The sequence below is a fragment of the Corvus cornix genome, chromosome 2 (assembly GCF_000738735.6).
Source record: "Corvus cornix cornix isolate S_Up_H32 chromosome 2, ASM73873v5, whole genome shotgun sequence".
NCBI lineage: Eukaryota > Metazoa > Chordata > Aves > Passeriformes > Corvidae > Corvus > Corvus cornix.
In genome coordinates this window covers 57,984,710-58,011,034 of record NC_046333.1, presented here as the reverse complement: position 1 = coordinate 58,011,034, position 26,325 = coordinate 57,984,710, and the positions used below count along the sequence as shown (strand labels likewise).

Below are 26,325 nucleotides of genomic sequence, written 5' to 3'. Positions count from 1 at the left end.
ACAGGAGGTCATTGTGATTGTGCCAGTCGGTATCAGACAGGTCTCTTGGTACTTGGACATTTCGGCAGGGAGTATTGTGAGTCTGGTTGTTTCAGCACTGGGACAGAGCGTCCAGTTCTGGTGTCTGCAGTTCAGCAAGCATGTTCTAGAACTGTTCTAGAGAAACCACAGAAAGGACTGCAGAGGCTCAGGCTGTTCAGTTTAATGGAGCAGCTGAACACTTACCTGATCATGAAGTCCACATCACTGCATATGGAGCAAAATCTTTGTGGGTGGGAGGTCCTTTAGATTAGCGAAATAAGACTGATAATGACAAAAGGTCCCTGGCAGCTGAAATTAGGTAAACTCACATAAGAAGTGAGGTGTGTTTTTATTACCAAATCTTTTTCTAAAAATAGCCTCTCAACCTTTATTGTTCAGGCAAGGTCAAGAGTTGCCCACCATAACATAATCCCATAGCTGTCTTTCAGGGTTTTTGTATCAGAAGACCTGTGGTAGCAATAAACAAAGACATCTATGGAACATGAAGATAGCACTATTTTAAAACAGGTTGCTTTAAATGGTTTAGTTAAACAGGTTTAAAAATCTGTATGCATACTCATAATTTGGTTCTCATTTTTTAACATCAGTACATCTTTATTTAGTAACTAGATTAAATTGATGGGAGTGTACCCTGCCCCTGAGGGTATTCAGCTGTTACACTGAATGAGTCACATTTCTAATTGTATATGAGATAAACCAAGCATTTTTGGCATGTAGATGAGGATTAAGCTGACCTATGTGTTTTAAAGGCTATATATCAGCAGAGATGAAACATAAATCAGAAATTTTGCAACGTAGAAGCTTACTAATCACTGCCCACAGCAGTTACCTTTAGAAATGAGAGAGCAACTAGAATAAATTTAGAATTCTTTATTGTCCTAATTAAATGAAGTAATCATGGGGAAGTATTCTGCAGACACATTACGGAAGGCAAAGAATCAGATCTCCTGAGGGGAGTTGCCATGGGTTTATGAGAGGTTGAACTAACAGTTTCTCCACAAAAATCAGATGCAGTTTTGCTTAATGATAGCATGGACAGGAAAAGACTGTTCCTAGGAATGGTATGTCGGAGCATCTTGTGGCTGGGTTTTGAGGCTGGGCTTGTGAAGTGATTCACAAACAGAATGAAACAGATCTTGCTTGATAAACCAGTCAGAGAAAGTCAGGCTGAAGTCAGACTGTCCAGCTGGTACTATATTTTAAGAGTCAGAGTCCCAGGATAAGACATTTACACGCAATACTTCACTGGGTAATGTTCATGTTGCAGATTACTTTTGATTTCTCTGTTCTTTTAAATGTGTCCTGAAGGTAATACTGCTGTTTTCCTTGTTTCCCTGTAGTTTTAGGAACAATATGCTGATGACTGGTGCTGTTGTAGGAAGAGTTAAAATAGAATGAGGAGAAATGACAAAAATACTTGCTACAGTTCCTAGGAATGTTGCAGATTTTCAGAAAAAAGAGATACTAGTCATCACCAAGATTTTCTCCATCTTAAAAAAAAAGCCCTGCTTAAAAAACCCTGTATAAATCATAATTTGTCTCTCTGGCACCTGATTTCCTAGTTAATTTTTTTTTTCTAGTCTACAAGTCTGATGGGTATTTCCATATAATTACTTTTTATTAATGATAGTAATAATAGTAGCTGGTGTCTCTGGCATCAGAAAACTCCCAAGTGTGGGATTCCCATCTGTAAGAAAATAAGATCTTTGAAGAAAAATCTCATTTTCCTGCTCAAAGTCTAGTCTAGATTTAATTTTGTGTGCCAGGCTATAACCACATAACCAGAGCAATAAACTCAGGCAGGAAGCCTTTCCCTGATTTTAGCTTTGCTATAAGGGATGTTATTTTATGAATGTGCTATTACTGCTTGTTCTTGTTACTGCAAATTGCAATGTCCACTGCACAGGCTGACCCTGTGAAATATGGTTAAGGATTACTCAGAATTCTCACTGAATCTGAAAGACTTGATGGAGCCATGATGCAATCAGAAAACAACTGCCAGAAGCCCCAAATGTGGCATTTCTGTGGATAATTATAAACAAAAAAAGACTAGAAGGCACCTTCTAAAGCACTGAGCTGCCTACATTTGATTTAATGCAAGTATTTACAATAAGTTATATTTTATGAGAGTTATTTAAATACAAGAGTAGTTTACAAACAAAAGGGTTTACAAACAAAAGGGTGCTTTAAGATGGAGACCCAGAGCACATAACTAGAAGGAAAACAGCCTTCCTATATTGGAAGGGCATCGAGAAGGGGCATGGAAGGAGGAGACAGTAGACTGTCATTTCCCTCCTATTTCTAATGTGTTTTGTGTCCTTGATTTTTTCTCAGTTCCTCTTCAGCTGATCATCTCCATTACCTTCCTCTGGGAGCATCCAGCTGAGGCCAGAGCCGTGGCCAGCCCTTGGCAAGCTGCTCTTACTGAGGCAGCTCTAGACTGTGCTTAAAGTAAAAAACAAACAAGCAAAACTTTTCCCTATTATAACCAAAGCAAATTACTGGTATTATGGGCAGACAATGAAAAAATTCCTACTGATGTCAGTAGGATGAGGATTTTCTGTCAAGAGTTAGGGAGACGAGTTCATTGAAGCATGTGAGCGCCTGCTTCTGAGGCACAGTTCACTGATCCAAGTGACAGCTCAAGCCATAGCCATTGTCTCTTCTGCAGCCCCTCCATGAGCCTCCTCTCCCCTCTGCTGCTGCTCTTTCTGAGGAAATGTGTGGCTTTTAAAAGGAACTTATTTTAAAATATTTAGCCACACCAGTGTTTTTCAAAGATCCTAACTTCCTAATGTAGGATGATTTAGGCTGATGATGTCCTACAAAGAGCTGAATCCACAGCAGCAAAGGTCAGATTAGGCTGATAGGATCTATATTTGAGCTTGAAATGCTTTCACCAGGTTGAATGTTAGTTGAATTTCATTACATTATTTCAGTCCGCAAAAGAGAATCACTCACAGTTCATGAACAGTTCAGATCTGTCAGGGCCACCTGCCTTGAGTTCAGCTAAAATGACACTCTAAATTGCAGAATGTTTAGTTGTGTGACCAGGTGACACATTTTGCACTGTTTCTTGTGGGCCAGCATTCCCTGTTTAGGGACGAGAGGCAGAGCAGGTAGGCCCATGGCTGCAGGGACTGCTTCCAGATGTCTTCCTGCTGCCACAGTGCTTTGTTGTGAATCACAGAATGGTCTCCACACACTCTGAGTTTTAGCTTTCAGGACAGACAGACAGACGCAAAGTGGCCACTCTATCTTGCTTTCTGGTCAAAAATTAGAATTTTTGCAGTTGAGGTGCATGGCTTCATTTGGGGTTGGCAGTAAAACCCCTAAATCTCTGTTGTGTTGTGCACTGTTTTCTTGTGTAAGTTTCAGCTGGAAGCAGTATTTGGTATGAAAGCTAATGGATTGATTGCAGGAGAACTGAAACCCTAGTGAAAACTAAGTGGATCCCACCCTTGACCAAAACTGCCAAGTTTTCCTACCTTTAACCCCAGCATTACCTGCAAGTGTCCCTGAATGCTGTCTCTCCATCCTGTAAATGAGAAAGAGCTAGACCTGACCTTTCTCATTTAAAGTATATGTAAATCTGGGATACACAGCACATACACAATTGCAGGGCACAACCTGAAAGGTGATCAAAACCACCTCAAACAACGCCATTTATCACAGAAGATGCATTGTAAGATCTGTGAGCATATGCTGAGTCGTGTATGTTCACAGTGTCAGTAGCTGGCACTAAAGATGTCAAAAACCAGCATGTAACTCCACAGCAAAAATAAGTGCTGAGGCCCTGTGAGGGCAGGGCAAGATCATTTCTGTAAGTGTGCAACTGCATTCTCGATGGATTGGCTGTAGTGTTGCAGGTGCAGCTGAGCAGCAAAGCTCGTATCAGTTAGATGTGCAAACTGCAGGTGAGCAGGCAGTGCAAAGGGGGTTTGAGAAGAAGGAAATGTAGGCAGCTACACTGGAGGCCTGGCCTTCAAAATCTTTGGAAAAGACAGCGTGTTTAAGATACGGTGCAAAGCTTCCTGGCTAAAAGGCTCAGTTAGGGATCCTGGTTGGAGGACCTGCTTGTGCAGGGAAGATGTTCAAGATGCCCCATCTTTTGGGGGTTATTGCTCCTTCCAGGATCACCTGCTCAGATGGATGGACAGGTAGATTGGCTGTGGCTTTTCCTCTCACTGTGGCCTTCTCTTAGAGTGCCTAAAATGTAAAGAGCCTGTGGTGTGTTGGAGGTGTTGTGCCTGGTATGGTGAAAGGGATGGGAGACGCCTTCATTCTGTGTGCCACCGCCTGGCTGTGCTACCTTAGAAACAGCTTTCTGATAGGGCTTGCCAAGTCAGATACCACAAGCCCAGTTCCTTGCTTCTGATCTCCAAGTGCATTGTTACAAATTTTAAAATGAAAATTTAAAATTCTACTGCAGCAGTGGGGTAAAATTAGTGAATAATTGGATTACTAATAATATGTAAAATATGCTCTCCTTATTTTCCCTCTTCCCTCTTCTCCTTACGTTTTTCATTCTAGATCCACAAATAGTTTATTAGTGATCTTTCTAGTCCACTTAGGGGCAGAGATGAGAGGACTTGTATGGATAGTGAACAGCAGGGCACTGTTAACAACCTTTCCCTGGAATTTTTTTTTAAATTAACCTGTTTTCTTACATGCACAGTTTGATGCCCAGATCCATGATGTTGGACATATGAAAACCTTGTTTTATACTGCAGTAACGGTTTCAGGGTTTTTTTCCTGAAAACACTGATGTATGTCCAGTTCATCTTAATGGGTGATCAATGTGCAGGTAGTGAAGATGTACGCTTCCATGTTCGGATAATTGTACCAATGTAAATCTTTTAAGTGCTGTTGAACTTAGAGGCTACCACGTGAGGCATTAGAGGATCATGAGCCAGACTGGAGAGCTCTCATCACATAATTTCCATTGACACCTCGTTGCTTGTGGCTACCATCAGTCATTGTTCGTATGGGAGGCAAGAGAATGTGCTGTTGTAGGGAGCTACAGACACAACAAAATGATACAAGTCCGAAATAAAAGTAGAGTTATTTAAAGGTAAATAAATTTCACATATCCTTATGGAAACTTTTCATCTTCAAGGACACATTAACTCAGAAGATACTAGATAGCAGTGCTCAGGGAGGGCTGAGTCATGTGCCTGCCGTAGTAAGAGGCCTCCTGCAGTAAATGCCCTTGGTCTGTACAAGAGAACAAGGTGGCCAGGGTAGCTCAATTTTTCTACTTTGAGGCCTTTTTTTCATTTTACTCTGCCCAGATTTAGAGCCTGATAGGAACCTCTCAAGTGGGAAAAGTGCAGAATTTCAAAACAGAAGCATAAGAGTTTTTCTTGGGTATAAAATTTCAGTCAATAATGTGCTGTTGCCTTATTGACATGAAAAGAATGCCTTTCATGTGATACAAACATTTCCTTGCTCCTGCTTACTCTACTCACCTTGTACAGAAATGCTGATTGCCATTGACTAATCAGTCCATTTTTGTATATTCTCATCAGACTCTTTCTTTGGCTGGAACAATATGCACTGTATGATGCTTGCATGTATAACAATTTGTTATTAGCACTTTGTATATGCCTTTGTTACTTCACAACTAACAGTTTGGCCTCCAAATGCATGCATTTGTGTAAGTTAATGTTACAAAAATAATAGATTTATTTTCTATGTTTGTATCAATTTAGGAGATGTGTAAGATATGCATAAAGACACTGATAATTGCCATTTAGTCACTGGGAGAAGACATTTGTTCAGCTTGTATTTATACAATTACTGTTTCTATTTAGGCTTTATAATGCCATGTTTCTCTTTTAGTTCTGTATTTATTCAATTGCAGATTTGTTTTATTAATTTTATAATGATTAATTACATTACCATATAAAACAGTTTAAGAACTAATTTTTGTTATGCAATACAATTCTAATAAGAAGTGGCAATTTTTTTTTCTTCCAGTGTTCCTGAAATCTATAAATACCTTTATTCATATAATGAAATTATAAGACAACTGATCAAGCAATTTTATTCCCCTGCTATTGAGCTAATAATAAGCTATATATTTGTCTCTGAACCAAGCTTCAGAGTAATGGCAGTTGCTGTTGCAGTGCTAGAATGCAAAGACATCACATTTATTTTGTGTGTTTCAACATCTCAGGACACTGTCTCCTGCAAAGTCTCCGTCTTCATCCACTGGATCTATTGCTTCCAGCAGAAAGTACCCATACCCGATGCCACCACTTCCTGATGAAGAGAAAAAAGCCAACAGGCAAAGTGCCAGGGTATGTGTTCCTCTTCTCTGCCTTTCATCAGTAACTTGATTTACTGGTAGTTTTTCAAAAGGAAACTGTGGCAGATTAGCACCTTTGACCAACAGAGAGAGCTGGAGTGGCATTTCCTTTGCACCCTGAAGTTCTGAAGCTGCTGGAAGGCTGAGCCTCTGGCAGCGATAAAGGCCTCGGTGGCTGTGTTTACAGACTGCTTTTCAGGTTCCTCTTAAACCTGCCCTGAAGCCCAGATTTCACTAATTTTCTTTTTTCAAGCTGAGAGTGTGCCTGGGACAGCCTTTGGGCTGCAGAGGACAGGCAGCCCTGGAGCAAATGGTGTGTTTGGCTCTCCTTTCTTACCCCTTCTCCCAACAACTCTCCTTCAGGCTGTCGGGATAGCTGCTTTCCAGCTTTATGGAAAGGTAACAAAGTTCCAGTTATGGAGCATGTGGAGGGCTTGCAGACCTGGAGGGACTTCACTGCTGTGTGACCTGAGCCCACCCCGGCCCCCCTAGAGTGAGCAGGAACTGCTGGAATGTGTGGTGGATGGTGATTCCCCATACAGAGAAATTTCCAGCTGCTCCAAAAGGCTCTTGCTTTCTTTGTGTCAATTCAGACATAGCAGGTATTGCAATAAACAAAAAAGTCCTGACATTTGCTTTAGAAGCTTTACTTGGTTCATGTTGCTGATGCTGATGAGATTCTCATCATTGTTCTCTGTCCTTTTTTTTTCAAGAAAAAAGGAGTGGAGTGCTGCTGAGGGAACCTGCAAGCTGCTCCATCAGTGCTGCTTGGGGCAAAAGGTTGTGTGAGGTGCAGCACAGGGTTTCCCAAGGCAGCTTGGAGCCCAGGCTGTACTGATGTGTCTCAGCCCTGGAGCTGCTTTGGCAGCAGCTCAAACCCACAACAGGAAGTCATGCTGCTCTGAGCAGAGTTAGGCAGATGAGAATGGGAAGTTATCTCTACATTAATATTAGCGTAACTCTGAGGTAAAAGCTGTCTAGTACAAGTTTGATGCTACACTGACATTTCTCCTTCAAAAAGAAAACGGAACTCCCAGCCATGGGCATTTACTATGTTGACTGCAAGTCATGCTGAAATGCTTGAGACTGTCTGCTCACTTGGTGAACAGATAGCCACCAGAGGCTGGGATGAGATTTGGAGACCCAAGTGATGTAGATGCAGTTCGCCAAACAAGCTCCTTGCACTGTTTGGGTAATGGCCTGTTTTATCTTGGTGTTCAATGTGTGTTTGTGTTCATTTTCCCTCTCTCCAGCTATGGGAGACATCCATCTAGCTGCACTGTTTTCCTGGGGTCACATCAGAACTGTTTACTTTGGATTTTATAGAAACTCAGCATCACTGAGTCACTGCACATTCATCTGCTCTTCAGACAATTCGAAAGATCAACAGAGATGCCCATGATATTGCAGTGAGAACCTCCTCTCATGTGGAAAGGAAGAAAACAGTCTTTTTTTTTTTCTTTTTTGTTGACTTGTATCTTACGGATCTGATGAACAACCAAAATCATAACATTTGACAAAGAATAATTAGCCCAGATGTGACAAGGCTGTTCCACATGGTGACAGATACACTTACCTAGAATCCCAACTACAGTCCACTTGCCAGTCCTGTGTAATAGAGGTTTTTCTCTGGTTTATTGCAGTCCTGAGTCAGACCAGAGTGGAACTGGGAACGTGCCTCACGGAGAGCCCAGCCTATGTAAACTTGTATGCTGTATGCATGAACCTTGTGTTCTTTACTTTCCACGTGTAAGGGAAAAACAACATACTGTAGTAGAGATTAGCATGCAGGAGTAAGAAATATAGGATTTTTTTTTTTTTTGTGGCAGGATTTCAAGCTTTGAAAGGAAACTATTTGACACAAATGGAAACAAACAAAGATTATACCTTTTTTTTTCTACCTTACATGTTTATAATCTCAGTATACAGATTGTATATATGTAAACATTCAATAATGTCAAAAATAGCTGTTATACGTAAGTGTATTTTGCCAAATGCCTAAAGAAACAGTCATGACTAACATCATCACACTTCAGATTTTCTAATATTATGAGCAGACATCCTTGGAAATACAGAAAGTACAGTACTGTAAAACTGTGTCTCTCAGAAACTGGTGTTTGACCAAAATCTGTACAACTTTTTTGGCATCTTATACTGTCTTGACGATCTCAATTGTACAGTAGACTGTGGAACCAGTACAGCAGCACTTTGTCTTAAATCATCATAAGAGGAACCAGCCAAAATCCCTTGTTTAGTGAGATGACCACTGTATCCTCTCACAGGTGTTATCAAGGATGATTCGGCAGACAACAGAGTCTTTAAGTCATGTGCAGCCCAAACTTACTGGACATTTGGGAATACTTCTAAGTAATCCATTCAGGATGTGGTGATGTGAAGTCCGTCTGTGAGAGTTGCTGTGTGTTTTTGATAGAGCATTTCAGACACTGTTTTAGATGGCAAGGCATAGGCTTATGAGAATCATAATGATTTCACTGCACTAGATAATAACAGTACTGGGCAAGTGGCCAGTTTCATTGCTGTCTTTTAATTTTTATTCGTTACTGGAATCGCCTTTACCATGTGCTTGAATGCTATGCTTGCTGCCCCTGAAGCCCCTTTGACAATTTTTTGGGGCATTAAACTGAGCACAAGTGAATTTAGCTTAAAAAAAATGGGGTGGCGGGGGGGAACAACTCTTTACCATATTAATCTTGTGTGTAAGTTGATGGTTATATTTCTAACACCTGAGACTTCTAAAGGTTATTGTAAAGCAAATGCCTTCTGATTGGGAATTTTCAGTCAGTAAGAAAATGGACCATATTAAATCAGTTTATAATTCTCTGGTTTTCCAAAATTGACTACTTCTTAGCTTCAGGTAGTACCATAGCAGAATAAAACACCTGACTCTGTGTGGTGCAGTTGAATACCCTACCCAACAGCTGTATGATTAATTAGATATTATTGTAATGGGAACATCTATGGTGTTTCTGAATCTTCTACCTCTTTCATGTATTTCCTTTAGTAAGTGAACCCAACACTTGCAGCCTTTTAATGTATTTTTTTAACTTTTACGTCTCTCAATAAAGTCAGATATATGTAAGATTAAATTAAGAAATGTTTAAAGATGTTGGCAGCTGTAAAGTATGTAAGATTTTTAGAAGCACTATATTTTATGATTAGGCTGTATGTTGGATTATGACAAAATATTGGCCTTGTCGTTCAAATGATTTTTCTTCACAGTTGACAGGTTCTGGTAAGTATTTGGAAAAAGACAAATATAAGTGAGCAGAAATGGGTGCAGACTGACCATCTGGAAGGAGCCAGTTACCTGTAATTGCTTTAGGGAAAGATTCTGCATTTTTGTGAAAGGTAAATATATCAATCAGCACTGAAAAATATTTTTTGCTATGATTTACTTTGAATGTGGATATCTGGATTAAAGATAGTTGATAGCGCTTAGCTCATGAAATTAGGGTCTGAGCCATAACTTGGAATCAATATGTCTTTTTTTGATTTCACTGAACTTTGAGCAGGACCCTCAAGAGGTTCACCCACATTAGGACATTGTGCTAACCCGATCGTCACTGTATTACTCTGTCACCTGGTTTTCCCTCCCATATTCATATCTTGTCTTTAGTAACTGGACTGTTCATCATGTGCCTTCTATGGTATTTTTTTGGATACAAACTGGCATGTAATTTTGAATAATTCTGTTAGATTTCTGTGCATATTTCATGTTTACCACTGTTTACTCTTCCCTTTCCATTTTGCCTTACCAAGAAGCAGCAAGATTTGGCAGACAGAACTGGATATAACATACTGGCTCTTTCTGCAATGTTCATAGCTTCTTGTTTTGCAAACAGATGTCCCTCCTGACTGTATTTTCAATGTAGTATGTACTTCCAGCTTCTTCTGTTTTGGTATAATTCATTTGTAGCATATGATGATACAGTTATGTGTGTAGTGTACCTTTAACACTCACCTTCTCATTTGGAGACATGTAGTGAGTGACTGGAAGTCTAGTTGTGAGCACTAAGTTTAGGTTAAATAAACATTGACTTTCACTTTGGTGGTCTAGAGTGAGAATATCATCGGACTTGGGTTTTTGCAAAATTCTTCTGCAGAGGACTTTGAATCAGGTTGGTAACTTGAGAGACCTGAACTGGCAGGGCTGTGTGAGCTTCCCAAGCCAGTGGAGGTTGGAGAGAGAAGTTTGCTTACAAGCTGTCATTTCCTACTTTTAAAATGTAGTGTGTTGGAAAGCTGCCAGATTAATAACCTTGAAGATTGCAAATATTTTTATCCACTGTAGTTAGTTACACTGGCAATAGCAATATAAAGTGCCGCATAATACCTCATCCAGACTAAAATAGAGTACTTGTCACTAATATAGATCAGTCATTTTGACTCATTGAGACTCATGCTTTTATTTTGGTTTTATTTTAATAAATGAACCAGTTATTGCCAACTATGCTGTAGATGCCTGTTGAAGTGGGGAGGCTATCAGTTCTCAACTAGAAGTAATTGCTCATGTGAGCATAGGACCTGCAGGATGAGCTATACTTAAGCTATCTTTATGTATTTCTATGTGGAAGAAGAACCTTGTGTAATTTGTAATAAAATTAATATGACTAACTGATGGAGACTGGAAAATTGAGATCGTATCTAAAAATAATGCTGCACAATGATGCCACAGTTTAACAAGTAAAGATTTACCTACTAATTCTGGATTTGTTGACTTAAGAACTTCAGTAATCTCAGGCAATATACCAGAAATGGTTGTGACTGATAGTTCACATATAGTTTTGTTATGTGTAAGTAAGTAGATTCAAGAAGATTGTTAATTTTATACAGCCTATCTTTGCTTAAGTTGTGAACTTAAGCCAGTACTTGCCAGTCACCTGAAGTGTGACTTGCCTTTGAAGATTGCTTCTTCCAAATGATAAAAGAGTCCCTGATTTGAGATGTTGAACCTGCTGAGCTCATGTGCTCATGAAATAATGATCGTGCTGTTGAACAAGTGGACCTTTGAGCTATAGCCTGGATTAAAATCAGAAAGAAATGGTGTCAATAGTTAATGTACTGAAATCCTCTTACTTGAATCCCTATTGCTGGTTTGGACTGATTGGTCTTGTCAACACTGATGCGACAACTCTTTTCAAAACCAGAGCTGAGAACGGGTACCTACACTATTATAGACATGCATATACTACAAATTCTGACCAAATTTGCTGTAATTTCATTGAGGAATTGATTAATGGATAGGATGTAATGTGAAAGAAGGATGAGACTCCATAATCCTAAAGGAGGATGCTCTTCAGTTAGCCTTTAGAACTTGCTCTGTCATCGAATCCCATACTTAGTTGTTGTAAGCAGAGTTATCACACTCCAGTGTAAAACTCAGCGAGCTCCTGTTCTCTTCCATCCCCTTTTCACTCCAACTGAAAAGCGTTTTCATGAAACATTCATCCATTAACAGCCTCTCTGAGTTGGCTGACATCAGAAAGCTGCTAAGTTGGTCACCTTTCCACACTATGTCCCTATGGATAGGGTCTTTCCAATGCTGTTAATAATAATAGGTTTAAATGAAGTATTAGGAAGAAATTCTTTGCAGTGAGGTTGACCAGAGAAGCTGTTGATGCCCCATCCCTGGAAGTGTTCAAGGCCAGGTTGGATGGGGCTCTGAACAACCTGGTCTAGTGGAAAGTCCTGCCCATGGCAGGGGGTTGGAGGTAAATGGTCTTTAAGGTCCCTTCCAACCCAGACCATTCTGTGATTCTGTGATCTTCCGCTTGTGCTATAATCAGGTGATGATGCCTCATGTCTTGTGGATTTTGCACTGGTTTTGCCTGGGGATGAGTTAATTTTCTTCACAGTAGCTGGTATGAGGCTGTGGTTTGGATTTGTGCTGAAAACAGTGTTGATAATGCAGGGAATTTTTTAGTTGTTGCTGAGCAGTGCTTGCAATGAACCAAGGCCTTTTCTGCTCCTTACACTGCCCCACCAGTGTGTGGGCTTGGGCTGCACAAGGAGTTGGGAGGGGACACAGCCAGGACAGCAGACCCAAGGGATATCCTAAACCATATGATACCATGCTCAGCAACAATCCAGGGGGAAGGTTGGCAGTGAGGAACTGCAGCTCAGGGACTGGCTGAGCACTGGTTTATTGATGGTGAGCAATTGTTTTCATTTGCATCCACTTGTCTTTCTCGGGGTTTATTTCTTTCTCCCTTGATTCCCTTTTCATTAATTCTTTCCTCTTATTATTACTGTAACTATTTAGTTTTAATTATTAAACTGTTCTTATGTCAACCTGTGAGTTTTCTCACTTTCACCTTTCCAATTCTCTTGCCCCATCCCACTGGGGGTGGGGATTGAGCAAGCAGCTGTTTTGGGGCTTAGTTACTTGTGGTTAAACCAGAAGACTACTGGTAAAACCACTCAGTGACTAAGCCATCCTGTGTGTCTCTCAACTTCTAGCATTGTTGAAGGCTAAGCTTCTTTAATCACCAAGTCTGTGAACCTAACAGTTGAGCTGTTTCCTGTTTCTCTTGCTCCAAGTCAGAAGATCATCTGTTTCTTTCTCTAAATTGAGTATCAGTGTCACAGGGTAACAATGGACTGTTTGGACCACTGTTTTCAACCACAATGTGATGTTATTTGCCTCATTTTTAAACAGCTTGAGGATTTCAGTCTCCACTGAATACCAAGAATGGATTATCCATCAGACTGCTGAGCTGATGACCCACTATTTGCATGGCTTCCAAATCATACATTTATCAGCAATATGGGATTTGACTTGGATCACATTTGATGCACTCAGTTGGTCAGAGCATGGTGTTAATGATGCCAGGGTCAAGGGTTCAATCCCCGTACAGGCCATTCAATTAAGAGTTGGACTTGATGATCCCTGTGGGTCCCTTCCCTAGAATATTCTGTGATTCCTGAAGACAAATTTGAATAAACTGCACAAATATGTGCAGGTTGTGATCCCGCGACTGCACAGTAGGGTGATTTTCCTGTGTGCACATAAATACTTTCCTAATAAGGCAAGAGAAAAATGAAACAGTGAAACTGGTTGTGTAAACATAGCTGCAATATAAAGAGGACTCTCTTAAGTGTGATTTTTGCAGGAACAGGAAAGGAAGTAATGGTTTCTGTCATCTATGGTAAAAATCTCCTTTGACACAAATATTTTCTAAGTCAGCTTATGAAAACCATTTCTGGTGTCTCAAGTATGGATGCTGATGTAAACTGGAGCTTTGGAAACAGCAGCTTGTGCACCCAGCACATGGTATCTTGTCATTCCACAACAGTTTTCTGCAAGTATTTAGAGGAGCACTACAACAGTCAACATTCCTATCTCAGCCAAGTAAGGAAAACAAGCAGTAAGTTCAGAACACAGATACTGCTCACACTTGAGACACTGTGCCTGGCTTCAAAATTGGCTCACCTAGTCAGGTCTGGCAGTTCTAGCTCTTTAAAATCCAGTCTACACCAGTTTCAAAATCACTTCAGCTAAACCAGCTTTAAATTGTTTAAAAACTTCTGCTACTTAAGATGGGCCATAATTATGGGCCATAATAATATAATTCAGAATGAGATGAGAAAAATTTGGGAAAATAAGCACAGAGCAGTTAAAAAGAAACATGTTCTCTAAGGGAGAGGTAAAGTTGTCTTAACAGAGTTTTTAATTGCTAGAGCATAAAATGTCAAAGCAACAAGCTTTTGTTTTTCTGTTTCTGTATTCCTCTGAATAAAAAAGTTTTTGTTTTAAAAAAATCAACATGAGGCCTTAAGACCTTATATATTCTAACTTTAGCATGGAGAGTCTATTTTTACAACCATATTAGAAATTCTGTATATAGGCCTGACTGACCTTGTAAGTAGAGTGGTACGAGCAGCTAGTGATGCAATACTGTAAGGCTCTATAGAACAGCAAATGCTGATTTAGTTTGATTATTGGTACAAGAACTCCTGCTCACTGCCTGTGTAGACTCTGCATATTTTATGCTTGGAAATACAGTCCAGTACATACTCAAACTGTGAATATATAACCTGATTTTTCTTTTCTTAAGGATAAAAATATATTACAATAGGTAATGTTTTATATAGAATACAGTACTTATTTTTATTGTTGCATAAATGCAAAATATTTTTTTCAGAATAGCAAAGCATTACAGAATTTTTAATCTGGAGAAAACACTATTTACTGTATGACCAGTTCTTTCAGCAAAGCTTTTGGGGTGGTATATACCAACTGGCTCTGCCAGCTTCATTTTGTGCTGATGTCTAACTTGAGCATTGCTGTAAAAAAAAAAGCTATTTTTTCACTCATACTAGCCATTATTGAGAGAGGCAAGGAGAATCGTGTTTTACCACTGTGGCTGGGCTAGTATTGGCAAAAACAATGATTTGCATAATATCATTGTCTTTGCTAGTTAAAATCCTTTAAAAATCATACCTGATGTAATAAAAGCGTATGATTTTAACAAACATCAAAGTGAAGCCTTGCAATTTACAACTTTCTAGCTTTGAGTGTGATATTTTTGTCATAAACATTACAGGCATTGGGCTGTTGAATGAATCTGGCTTTCATGTAGCTAAACAAAATGTTGCTTTTTATAAAATCAAATCATTATAATTTGGGGTTCTAAATTCCTGCTCACTTTAAATAATAACAGCGTCACAGTATCCACTTCTACAAACGTATTTAATACAAATGCCTGTGGTTTTCAATGTTACTAACATATTGTAACATCAGTAAAGTGACTTTCAATGACAGACTGTTGTGTGTATTTTGTTCTTCTAAGTCATTGTATTTAGCACTTTATGTTTTACAGCTCTCTGTAAAAAAAAAGATGTTGCATGCATGGGAAGAGGCTAGTAGTAGAATACAGATGTTATTTTTTGAATTCCAGCGTTGAAAATGATCCAGCGAGCTTCTTAAATCTTTTTCTTAGGGGCCTGCTGTTCTCAAAGCTTGCATGTTTAAGGGCAACCTAGAAAAAATATGTTTGAAACTATGCCCAGTGGTTTGCTCAAAGGTTGAGAGCACTCAACCCCACTTGGTGTCACTTAAGTATCCTTCCCAGTATGCCTTGTGGGAAAGAGAAACCATTAATTCTGAGAATAACTGTTTCTCTAAAGCAGGTAACTTGCATATTCAGTCTGTCCACTCAATCTACTCTTAACGGGGAAGCAATTTTCTCAAAGGTTTCAGGTGGCTTTCTTTTAGCTATGACAGCAAACTGTAGTAACTCCTTAGCATCTGTATGTATTAGCTTAGTTTCTCTCTAAACTTGAAAAATGATGTGTCTCATCAGTCCCTATGAATACACTGGACTTTTGAAATGCTTATGGAAAACAAAAAACTATTTTTTCTTGAGGAAGCTAGAATTTTCTCCTGGTTTTGGAACAGTTTTTTTTCCAGTTTTCACTGGTTTGTGTTTACAAGATAAGAAAACCCTATTGGTTCACACTGTTTTCTTGCAGCATTTCACTGCCCAGTAACTGGCTGGTGCCAAAATACCAATTCAGCCTGGGGAAATAAACTGAGAAGGACTTGAGTTTTGGGTCCTTGGGTCTTGAGTGCTTTGGCCCACTTGAGTCAGCTGTCCTGAGTTCCCTCCCAGACTCTTGCCCACACTCGGCCTACTCACTGTGATTGCAGAGTGAGAAACTGAGAAGACCTTGATGCTGTGCAAGCACTGCCCAGCAACAGCTGAAACAGTGGTGTGTTATTGATGCTGATTAGTCACAAATCCGAAACACAGCAACCTTTGGGCTGCTGTAAGGAAAATTAATTCTATCCCAGCAAAGCCACTACAAGACCAGAAACACAACTAAGCAGAAGTGAAGATGTGTGGGTAATGAACATTTTGGTAGAGATGTCTTACTATTTTTAGTAAAATTAACAGTGTAAGGATGAGCCGTGTATTTATACCAAATAGTCTAATCAAATCCCTACAGGAAGAACAGCCTTTGTTTCATACTCTTACTAACCTCATCAGCTGTCAGTTTTGAACTGCAACAGAACTGATTTGGCTGCTACACTCAGATGAACCTTTATGGACTTTGGTCATTCCATTAGAAATACTTTCTGTAGTATTCCATCTGTTTCCCAACTTCATGTGCAAGAGGACAATGTACTACCAGAATATGGATGTATAATGTCATCTATGCCTTTGAAATTCATTTTTGAGGGCAGAAGGAGAACTAGCTTCTGAAGTGTAACTACAAGCAATATCCAAAGGATTCTAAATTCAAGCAGTAAGTACAAGTTGCTTCTTTAGGTGAGACCAGCCCACTTTGAATTTATAGCCCAGAAACTAAAGACAAGGATTTCATAGTAATCTCCACAAAGCAGGGTATACTACAGTATCTCCGAGCAAGATTCCTGCTCTGAAGAGTCGTTTGTCCAATGATGTATATGCATGTGTCCATATATATGCACACATGTATGTATAGTTTTGCTTTCACTCCTTAATGCAAAAATTCCTCTCCAAAAGTGCCCTAAACTACTTATTTAAGAAATATACCTTTAACATTCTTCTGGCGTTCTTTGCATTCACAAGCAGTAAAACATGTATCTCTCTTCTGTGGTAGGCAGAAGTGACCAAAATTAACAGAAGTTTCATTAACTTACTTCACTGGAAAAAAGTCTGATCTACCTCTGTACAGCTGTGCTGCTCCCTCTTTCCATACAATGCCCATCTTCCCCTCAAAAATCTCTACAACAAAAGCAACCAGAAAACTCCCACCTAACAAAAATCCGTTTTTTTTTTCCCCTGAAAAGCCTCAGGCAAGTAAGTCTTGCCTGTCTGTATCTGCTTTCATGAACACTCTACAGCATTGGTAACATTGCTGAGACCTGAAAGAGTAATCTGGCAAGATTTTTCCAAGTGTGTTTTGGCCCGTGTATGTTAGTTGGCATATTGAGGCAGGAGGGCCACTTGCTAGGGGTTAAAGTGGAGGAGATAGAAACATTCCTTTACATGTAACTGAAGTCTGTCTGCCTGTGAAAGGACAATTGATGCACAAACTGACACAGCACAGCTTTTGAATGTTTAAAAGTGTTTTATGCAGTGACACAAACAAAGAAAGAATCTTACAGGAACAAAGCCCCCTGTACCAGAGCACAAGGCTAGAAGAGTTCTCTGCTATGTTTTGCTGCATCCCTGCTTAAAAGAAGTTCTAGCAGGTAGTCTTAGTGCATGGTGTCACAGGCTTCATCTCCAAAAGAGCTGACAAAATAAGCAACCAAAACTTACTTATGTTCTAACAGACCAGCGCAAAATGACCATTCCAAAAGCCCTTTCAGTTTGTACATCTGTCTTACGTTGTCAAAGACCAGAGAATATGTATCCTCTGAAGTCATACATGTGTTACTGTTTAAGTCAGAAAAAGATAAGCTGCAGTCCAGAAACTGATTTTTGTGAATCATGGGAAAAATTAAGTAGACACATTACTGAAAATCTTACCATTTGCATGATCTGAGTTATACATAGTGAATTGCAAGTTTATGAAAATAAAAGCATCTTTAATAATCACACATTGGAAGTTAGAGACAACAGTACATAAGTAGTTTATTCATTATCAAGACTAAAAAAATGTGTGTGAAGTGATACCTTCATAAAATATGCAATTTCCAATATTGAGATACACAATCATTGGAGGAGTTGGCAAAGCAAAACACACACTGGAATGTTAAATCATGATCATCCACAGCTTGCGTCCTTTTGATTTAGATGCTCATAAACCTGGAATGTTAAATCATGACCATCCACGGCTTGCTTCCTTTTGATTTAGATGCTCATAACACACTGTATGAACTGAGAAGAAAATAACCACTTATTAGATGTACGGCAGAGAACGGCCTTTTACTTTTTCTCCGACAATACTCATTGTCACTACACTTTTCTGTAAAGAAATTCAGTCCACGAACAGTAAAGCTTTAAAATACCTATGAAAATATGCAAATAGTTAAAGTATCTCCTTAATGATAACAACAACAAAAAATAACAACAAAAAACTAGCACACATGGCCCTCCTCCCCCCACCAAAAAAACCCCCAAACCCCAAAACACCCAAATCCAGAATGATTTTAATCTAGTGTTCTCTTTTAGCAGCACAGATGTGGCTAGGAAGCCCAGACCCACAAGCCTGACTGAATGTGATTTGTGTCTGTTTCCACCAGACCTCCACCAACCTTTCCTGGGAAAAATGCCTACCAAGCTTTAAAACAGAAAATGAAAAAAAAGTCACAGAAAGTGATGCTAGCAAGTGGTGTAGCTTCTTGGATCTTCTTGAACCCCTCTGGTTAGAAGTTCAGAAAAAAGTACACAACATTTTATAGAACTCTGTAAAATACAGGAAAGCTTTTTGAGACAATACTCAACAAGCCCCAGAACTTTTGGGTTCTCACTCTACATGTAGGGAAGGTAGGCACAAACTCAAATAATAACATTGTCTTAAGTTTTTCTTTTGTTTTACCCTGGAATTTTAATAGATTCCTTAAAATTCACTTACATCATCATAGTGGAAGTTCACAAAACCCTGCTGAGTTGTATCCCTTCTTCTAAAGCATTCTGCAAAAAAGCATTAAGAAAACAGAAACTGGGTAAGAAGAATTACAGATAAACAATTTTTTTAAAGTGTATAGTACTTTCCTAAAATTCCCCAAGTCACATGACGGAGAACTGATGAAGAATACTACAGTTAATTCCAAGACTTAATTTCCCATTCTACATTTTTGTATTTATCATATACAACCCTTTATGTTCTGTTAATAAAGTTTTCCAATTTTGATAACGTAACTCTTCCAGTCTCTGGAGTAAACACAGCATCAGTATAAAGTCCTTTTTTTCATGGGAATTTAAACAATCCTTTATCTACAGTTGTTGCACTTCTGCCTGTAGACTATTGAAAGAAACCTCTTTTGTAGTATGCCGAAGTTGAACTGGAGATAAGTGAACAATCAGGTTTTATTAAATAGAAATATATTATGGGGATGACAGTAACAAGGCTATAATCCAGCATACCAGTGAGAGCTCTGAGTTTCACACAGCAGGCAATGTAATCATCAAATGCAATCTTCCCTTGAGTGCTGTATCGCTTTGTGATTGCAGTCACAGCCTGTGGGCTCAGTCTAAATCCTATTTGAAAATAAAAAGTCTTACTGTGAAAAGACAGGTAAATTAACAGAATCCAACATGTTTTCATTGGAAATATCACCTATTAGTTACTGCAGGATGAAAACTGTTACTGGGAAATGGTGTAAGTCAGTGTCAGAAGCAAGAACAATTCACAACTTACCCATAGTCATCAAGGCTTTCTCCAGTTCCTGGCGATCCACTGTGCCACTTCCATCACTGTCAAAACTTACAAAGTGTTGCTTCCAGCCATTGACCACAGCCCAGAGTTCTTTAAACTCGTTAAATCCCAGGGTGCCAGACATATCCCTCTGATTTCAAAGCTAAGAAAAACATTTCTTAACTAAACAAAACCACCAACAAAAAAGACAAACAAGGCATCTCTCTGTAGTTAAAAACTCTTGCCTGAAGGTATTAGTAAGATTTTACTATTATTTATGTTTCTTGTAGAAAACTAACTGAAGTATCCCCCAGCACAGATGGAGGTAATACTGCCCAAAACCTAAGGTGAGAGAACCTACTCTCCCTATTTCTTCCCGGTGAAACCTGCTAAAGCCATTTTCTCTTTGTGACTTCTACTTTAGTTGACACACTTCTCTTTTACCTGCTGCTATATAATTGTAACCAATTAAATACATAGCTGAAATAAAAATAGATGCCAAAGAATAAACTGTTCTATCAGTTCTCTCATACTCTTAGTGGCTTGTTCAAGGCGAGCTAAGAGCCCTTCCAGTTTCATTTCTGCTTTTTTCTTTTTCAGCAGCAAGACTTTCAGTTTAAGTTTTGGCTAAAAAACCTCCCAAGATTCCAACCTTACACAGTATATCTAAGTCTTCCATAGGTCCTACTGCTGAATGCCACATACCATTCCATTAGATACTCAAACCTGATTAATTAATGGAACAGGATTTAGGGGGACTTAGATTGTATTCAGGCTGTGTAGTACAAATATTTAAAATTCATTAGGAAGGATGAAAAATTGGAAAGTTGTCCTATTTGAAAAGCACAGTAAGTGATTTGAACAATACTTTATTCTGGGCCACCAGACGTGACCCTTCATACATTTAGTGGAGCAACAGTTTCCCAGGCTTAGAGGGATACCACTTGTTGTAAAAAGATTGGTCACTGAGAGCCTCATTTATTACTACTTCTTCATTCTTTAAAATTAGTAGGAATGGAGTTTTGTAGCTTCCCAATCACACTGATCACAAGACTTATCAAGTAAAGGCTGAATGGAAACTACAAAGCATTTTCCAAATGTTTTGGCACTCTCTCATCTTTGCTTACATAATGCAAAAATGTTTACATTTCGTAGTAAAGGATACATCCAGCATTGAGATCATAAGTCTACAAGTCTCCAAGTTGAAAGCTGTTAAAATTAGAAAAAGGAAAAATAAATTAAGACCATAATCTTCAGTTTTGTCTAAACATAAAATTTCAGATTTATGATAAAGTGAAATTATATACTGAAATTGAAATTATATATATTATATATATATAAAAATATATTGTAATGCATAAAGTATTATGTAATTGGTTCCCCTGTATACAGCCATACCGTATTTTGATCCAAGCAAGAGCCATTACTTGTTAGAAAAACTGACAGTGGACAATTTGGAGGCAATTCAAGTTGCATTTAAAATTAACTTGCTCTTATCTTAATCCTTAACAGTTTTGGGTTTCAAAGTGGTAATTTACGTTACCCCCCACAGACACCACTTGTTCAAGCCAGTTTCACTCACAGAAGCTGTGAACAGAACAGGAGGTATCTCAGCAGAGGAATCCTGCCACAGATTTTGGTCATTATCAAAGCTCAGCTCAAGCCAAAGCAAAGCATCTTTTTAAGAACAGTCTGTCCATTACAAAACAAACCACTTCAACTCCACAGCCCAGCAGAGCGGGGAGCTAAGGAGGCTGAGAAGGCAAGTCCTTGGTGCACAGAACTGAATACAGAGAATTTACATTTCCAAGATTTGGAAAGGAAACCCATTTGCCATGCAAAAAAAAAAAAACCCAGCTCTGCAGAAGGCACAACTACAAGCATTTTCTAGTATGGGAAGAAGACTTAGTGCACTTTAGATTTGCTTGTTTATTTAAATTGTTAACTTACGTTTATATGCTCCTGCAATCCCTGACTGGGTGAGACATCTCTGTAGCTCATCAGCATCTATTTGTCCATCCTTTCGATAACAGAAGATGTATCAGCTATTGTTTTAACACCCTCTCCCAGGCTGCTTATTCCCAGTACCCACTCCCTTTCCAGTGGCATTCCATTAGCTACCCTTCTCAAGATATCCTCATAACTGACAAATATAAAAATTCCAGTTTTTTTTAAAATTTTAAGTTGCTAGCGAACAAGCAAACGCAGAAAGCAAAGAACTTTAAAAGAAAAACAAAACAAACCCAGAAAAGATACCTAGCCACACGGTTGGAAAATGCCTCACTTCCAACAAATCCTGCTCCGGGCCAAAGAGAGAAAACAACTGCCAATTCATGGAAAGCAATGAGCTGTCAGAAGCGGAGCTGGAATTCTAAGAAGTTTTATTCCTCATATCCCCAACAGGAAGTTTGGTTCACAGAGAGTTTAATTTAACCTCATTCAGGAATGGAACATTATGTCTGTAGACACAAAAAAATGATGCCACTTCTGTAACGCATTAGAAGATGAAAAGCCGAGTCAGGGGAGATTTAGGTTGGATATCAGGAAAAGGTTTTTCACCCAGAGGGTGGTTGAGCACTGGAATGGGCTTCCCAGAGACGTGATCACAGGACCAAGCCTGTTAAGAGTTCAAGAAGTATTTGGACAACAGACTTGGACACTTGGTGTGACTCTTGGGGTGTCTTGTGCAGGGCCAGGAGTTGGACTCGATGATCCTTGTGGGTCCCTTCCAATTCAGCACATTCTATTATTCTGCTGCTACAGCATTTTCCTAGTGTTTTTAAACCCACTTTTGAAAGCACTTTTTTTCAAGAACAGGGATATGCTACCAAATGGTATGGTGGGAATAGCACAGCCTGATAACCTTCAGAAATGAAGTATCATTGTTTAAAAGACAAATAGTAGTTCTATGTTAAATGGTATTTGACAAGGTCTGGAAAAAAAAGCAACATTTTGATTCTATGTAAAGTTAATGGCAGCTAAACACAAAACTGCTTCCAATCTACTCCATCAGTCTAATTATACAGATGTATTTAATGCTTTATATTCACAGGGGGGAAAAGAAGATTTGAAATATCTATTAATATTAAGTAACTAATCTCTTCAAAGGCTTTGTACCCTCTGAAATAAAGATAGGAACTGCGTAACTTTAAAACAGAGGAAGATAGAAAAGCATGACTGTAATCAAGATTAACATTACCAAAAAGATGCTTCTCTTTTTTTTTTTTCAGTAGAACATAAGCAGCTAAACTAGACAACGCATATGGGCTATGCAAACAGGCTAAAAATTACATTACTACTTCCTACAAAGACAGACTCAATTGAATAAAGATTTGAAACAATACTTTTTACTTTCTTCTAGGAAACTAGTTCATCAAGTCAAAGACAAGATCCCTGTTGTAAATTATTTCAAAGAAAGCTCAGAGAAAAGATTATATATTATATAGGCATAAAAACAACACAGAGAGCAGCAAACCATAACCAAAACATACTAATTCTTCAGTAAGTACATATGGATAACTGAGATGTGGCTTTTTACAGAGTTGCACGGGTGGCCATAAAAGCAACTGATAATTTTTCTGTTCCATTTCACTGTCTCCTTACAGGGTTTTTACTTCTGCACAGCCACTGGTCCCAGAAACAGACACCTCAAATTCCAAGGATAACTTCAAAAGCCTGAGTTCATTTCAGTAAGGAATTATTTCTACAAAAAGAAAGTATTTCAGAGTATTAACTTAAGTATTCTGAAGTGCTAACTTGATCATACTGGTTCCCCCAGCTTCCAGTATCCATATCTATGTTTTGCTGAGGTCCAGCTCCCACCACCTCTTCTCCACAGCGCTGTATCCTGTTTGCTGCTACCCCCCTTTCTCTTTACAATAGGAGCTTATTCATGTTTCCAGCGTCAGTTACTGGCTCCACTGCTGATTCCTGGCACACATCCAGGTGTCACCTGCACACAGAGACATCTCAGCTGGCAGACAACCTGTCAGCACGTTCAGCAGAACTCAGCTGGGCTCCACCTTCTCAGGGAGGCCTCACTACACAGAGGTCATTCCAGTGTTCTCCTTTACTACAAAAACACACGGTCTAAATATTTTCATAAGCAGTTAGAAGAAAGTAAGATACAGACTGCAAGATGCATTATTAATTCAAAAGAGTAACACAGAGAACAAAACTAATCCAAGTTATGGTGGGAATCTGAACATCAGCTAATATTGCTGAATTCAAACATTCATGTTGTGGTTGTACCTACCCAAGGATAACAGATCCAAGAGCAGAGTTTTAGATCTGCACACACCCTACAAGTGTGCAATAAATAGCCATAATATGGCCAACAGACACGGAACTTCAGTTCAATAAACCTAACTTAATCGCTCCTAAGCTCTGTAGTACAGTTCAAACAGCACTTACTTCTAGTAACATACATGATCATACAAACAATATATGCCACAAAATTACAGGAAAGAAATTAAAAATGCAGTGCAGAATGACAGGGAAGAAAAAAAAAAAGAGTTGTGAATGCCTTTCCTCTAAAAGAATAATCACTCTATGCTACCAGTAAACCCAGATGCTGGCACAACCTATGACTGCTTTTCCATTTTTGAGTCTACTAACATCATGTAATGACCTCTTTCCTGTTAGCATTTCCTGCTCTTACCCAGGCCATCCCCACAGCCCATGCTTTCCACTGTTTCTGGTTTCTTTCTCCTAAACTTGGCAGCATTCACCAGCCCAGAGCTGAGTCACAAATCAGTTACAAAATTTCATGCATCTATATATTCCCTGCATATACCTATATAGGAAATATAGGCATACATGCATATATTTGTGATTGTATGTATGTATTTACACATACAATATAGAAACTAACAGCATTATTCAAACTGTATAGTTCCTGTATGTGTACAGCTGTAACACAGACTAATACAGATATATATAGCAAATAGGCGAAGTAAAACAATTCTGGATTTTTTGAAATATCAGTTTTTCTCACTGCAAATACTAGGCATTCCTCCTTCCAAAGGTAGAAAGTATTCCCCAGGAAAAAAAAATCCTGAAGTAAATAAAGAAGTAAATAACATTTTATAGGTTTACCTGCCCTCCCACTGCAGCAAAATAACCATACAAAGGATCCTGAGCTTGTCCAGGGAATGCTGGTCCTCCTGGGGCTCCTCCATACTTCGGAAATCAAGAAGAAAATTAATTTTAAATCAATGATTCAGTAAAGGATCCGTACTTATCAACTTATGTTTTTCTGTACACACCATGCCAAAAAAAAAACCAAAAAAGAAACTCCCTATGAAAAAAAAAAACAACAAAAACCCAACAAAACAAAACCAGCTCTCAGTTTCGGTACTGATATACTAATTTCTCGTAATGTAAGCCGTACAGTGTAAAACCTTGCACAGGAGCAAGCCACTGATCTAGATATAGCTTGGTCTATCCCAAGGTTTCATTTTATTCTACTACTAGCAGAAAACGGCCAGAAGAAATAATAAGGCACTGCAGATTTTTCTTTCCACCTCAGAAAAGTTGAGCTAAACAGATCTCTAGGGGAAATACATGGAGGAATATGCATTAAGTGTAAAAATCTTTAAATAAAACTGATTCTTAAGTGAAAATCATGGAATGACACCTCAGCACTGACTTTCGCCCCGCGGCAGCAGCTGCGTGGGATGTGCCTCCTCCCTCCCTTCTCCTGCGGGCGCAGCCCCGGGTTGGCGCCTGCGGCACCTCCCGGCGGGAGCGGCGGTCGGAGGCCGGGCAGCCCCCGCCTCACACGGCTCCCGCCGCGCCCCCGGCCACATCCCCCGCGGGCCCCAGCCCCGCTCACCCCGCCCTGGTAGAACCCGCCGGGCGCCGGCTGCCGGGATACGCCATCTTCGCCTGGCACCGGCTCCGGCGGTCCGGCCGCGCCTGGGAGCAACCACCCGGATATGCAGGGAGGGCGGCGGCTTCCAGCCCCGGTCCTTCCCGGAGCCCCGCGTGCCGCCGCCACCCGGGCGGGGCAAGCGGCGACCTGCCGTCATCGGGGCAGCAGGCGGTGCCGGGCGGTGCCGTCGGGAGCTGAGGGACCACCCCCTCCGATCTCCTCCCGTTCAAGTTCCCCCTCCGGCGCGGTGGTAACAGGCCTATGGCCCCGCGGCGGCATTTCCCGGTGCAGGAAGGGCGCGGCGCGGCGCTGCCTCGGGCCGCTCGCACGGGTGGGTGGGGTGGGGTGGATGGAACATGGGCCCGTCCGAGCGGGATCGGGTGGGGAGTGCTAAGTGCGGGGCTGCCGGCGGAGGGGAGTGGGCTCAGGTCCCGGCGGCTCCCGGCCAGCAGCTGTCAGACACCCGCAGGAGGCAGCGTCCGTGGACGGAACTGCTCCGCTGAGGAGGAGAAGGGGGAGAAGGAGGAGGGGGGGGGAGAAGCCACCGGCCGCGGGCAGCAGAGGTGGAGCCGGTCCCTGGCGCATCCCGGGACTGCCGCTCTCGGGAAAGCGGTGTTCTGTGGCGGCTGTGACCCACTAAGGCGACAGGAAAGCTCCCGACGTGTTCGCTGGTGAATCGTCTGAGTTGACGTCAGATTATTTTAGAATCACCGGCTCGTTATTTACCAAAAGGCCACAAGGCTCATAAACTCAGTAGTTCGTGCATCTGTATCGTGTATCA

The 26,325-nt window shown here is 40.1% G+C and overlaps 2 protein-coding genes across 14 annotated transcripts in view; one reads left to right on the top strand and one right to left on the bottom strand.

Annotated features, from left to right (window-relative positions):
- Positions 1–10,994, top strand: part of ADAM22 (ADAM metallopeptidase domain 22) — a 128,964-nt gene extending 117,970 nt beyond the window's left edge. For all 13 annotated transcript variants that reach the window (XM_039548960.1, XM_039548959.1, XM_039548958.1 and 10 more), the window contains 2 exons: positions 6,224–6,347; positions 7,609–10,994. In XM_039548960.1, coding sequence (XP_039404894.1) covers positions 6,224–6,347; positions 7,609–7,629 — 145 coding nt within the window. In that variant the 3' untranslated portion in view covers positions 7,630–10,994. The remainder of the gene's footprint in view (positions 1–6,223; positions 6,348–7,608) is intronic.
- Positions 10,995–17,414: 6,420 nt separating this feature from the next.
- SRI (sorcin) lies at positions 17,415–25,647 on the bottom strand. The gene is given in 9 exon segments (XM_039549333.1): positions 17,415–18,189; positions 18,887–18,945; positions 19,399–19,512; positions 19,673–19,820; positions 20,835–20,878; positions 21,620–21,689; positions 24,767–24,850; positions 25,506–25,537; positions 25,540–25,647. Coding segments are annotated over 9 exon segments (591 nt in total). The 5' UTR covers positions 25,553–25,647; the 3' UTR covers positions 17,415–18,162.
- Between the last annotated feature and the right edge of the window lie 678 nt (positions 25,648–26,325).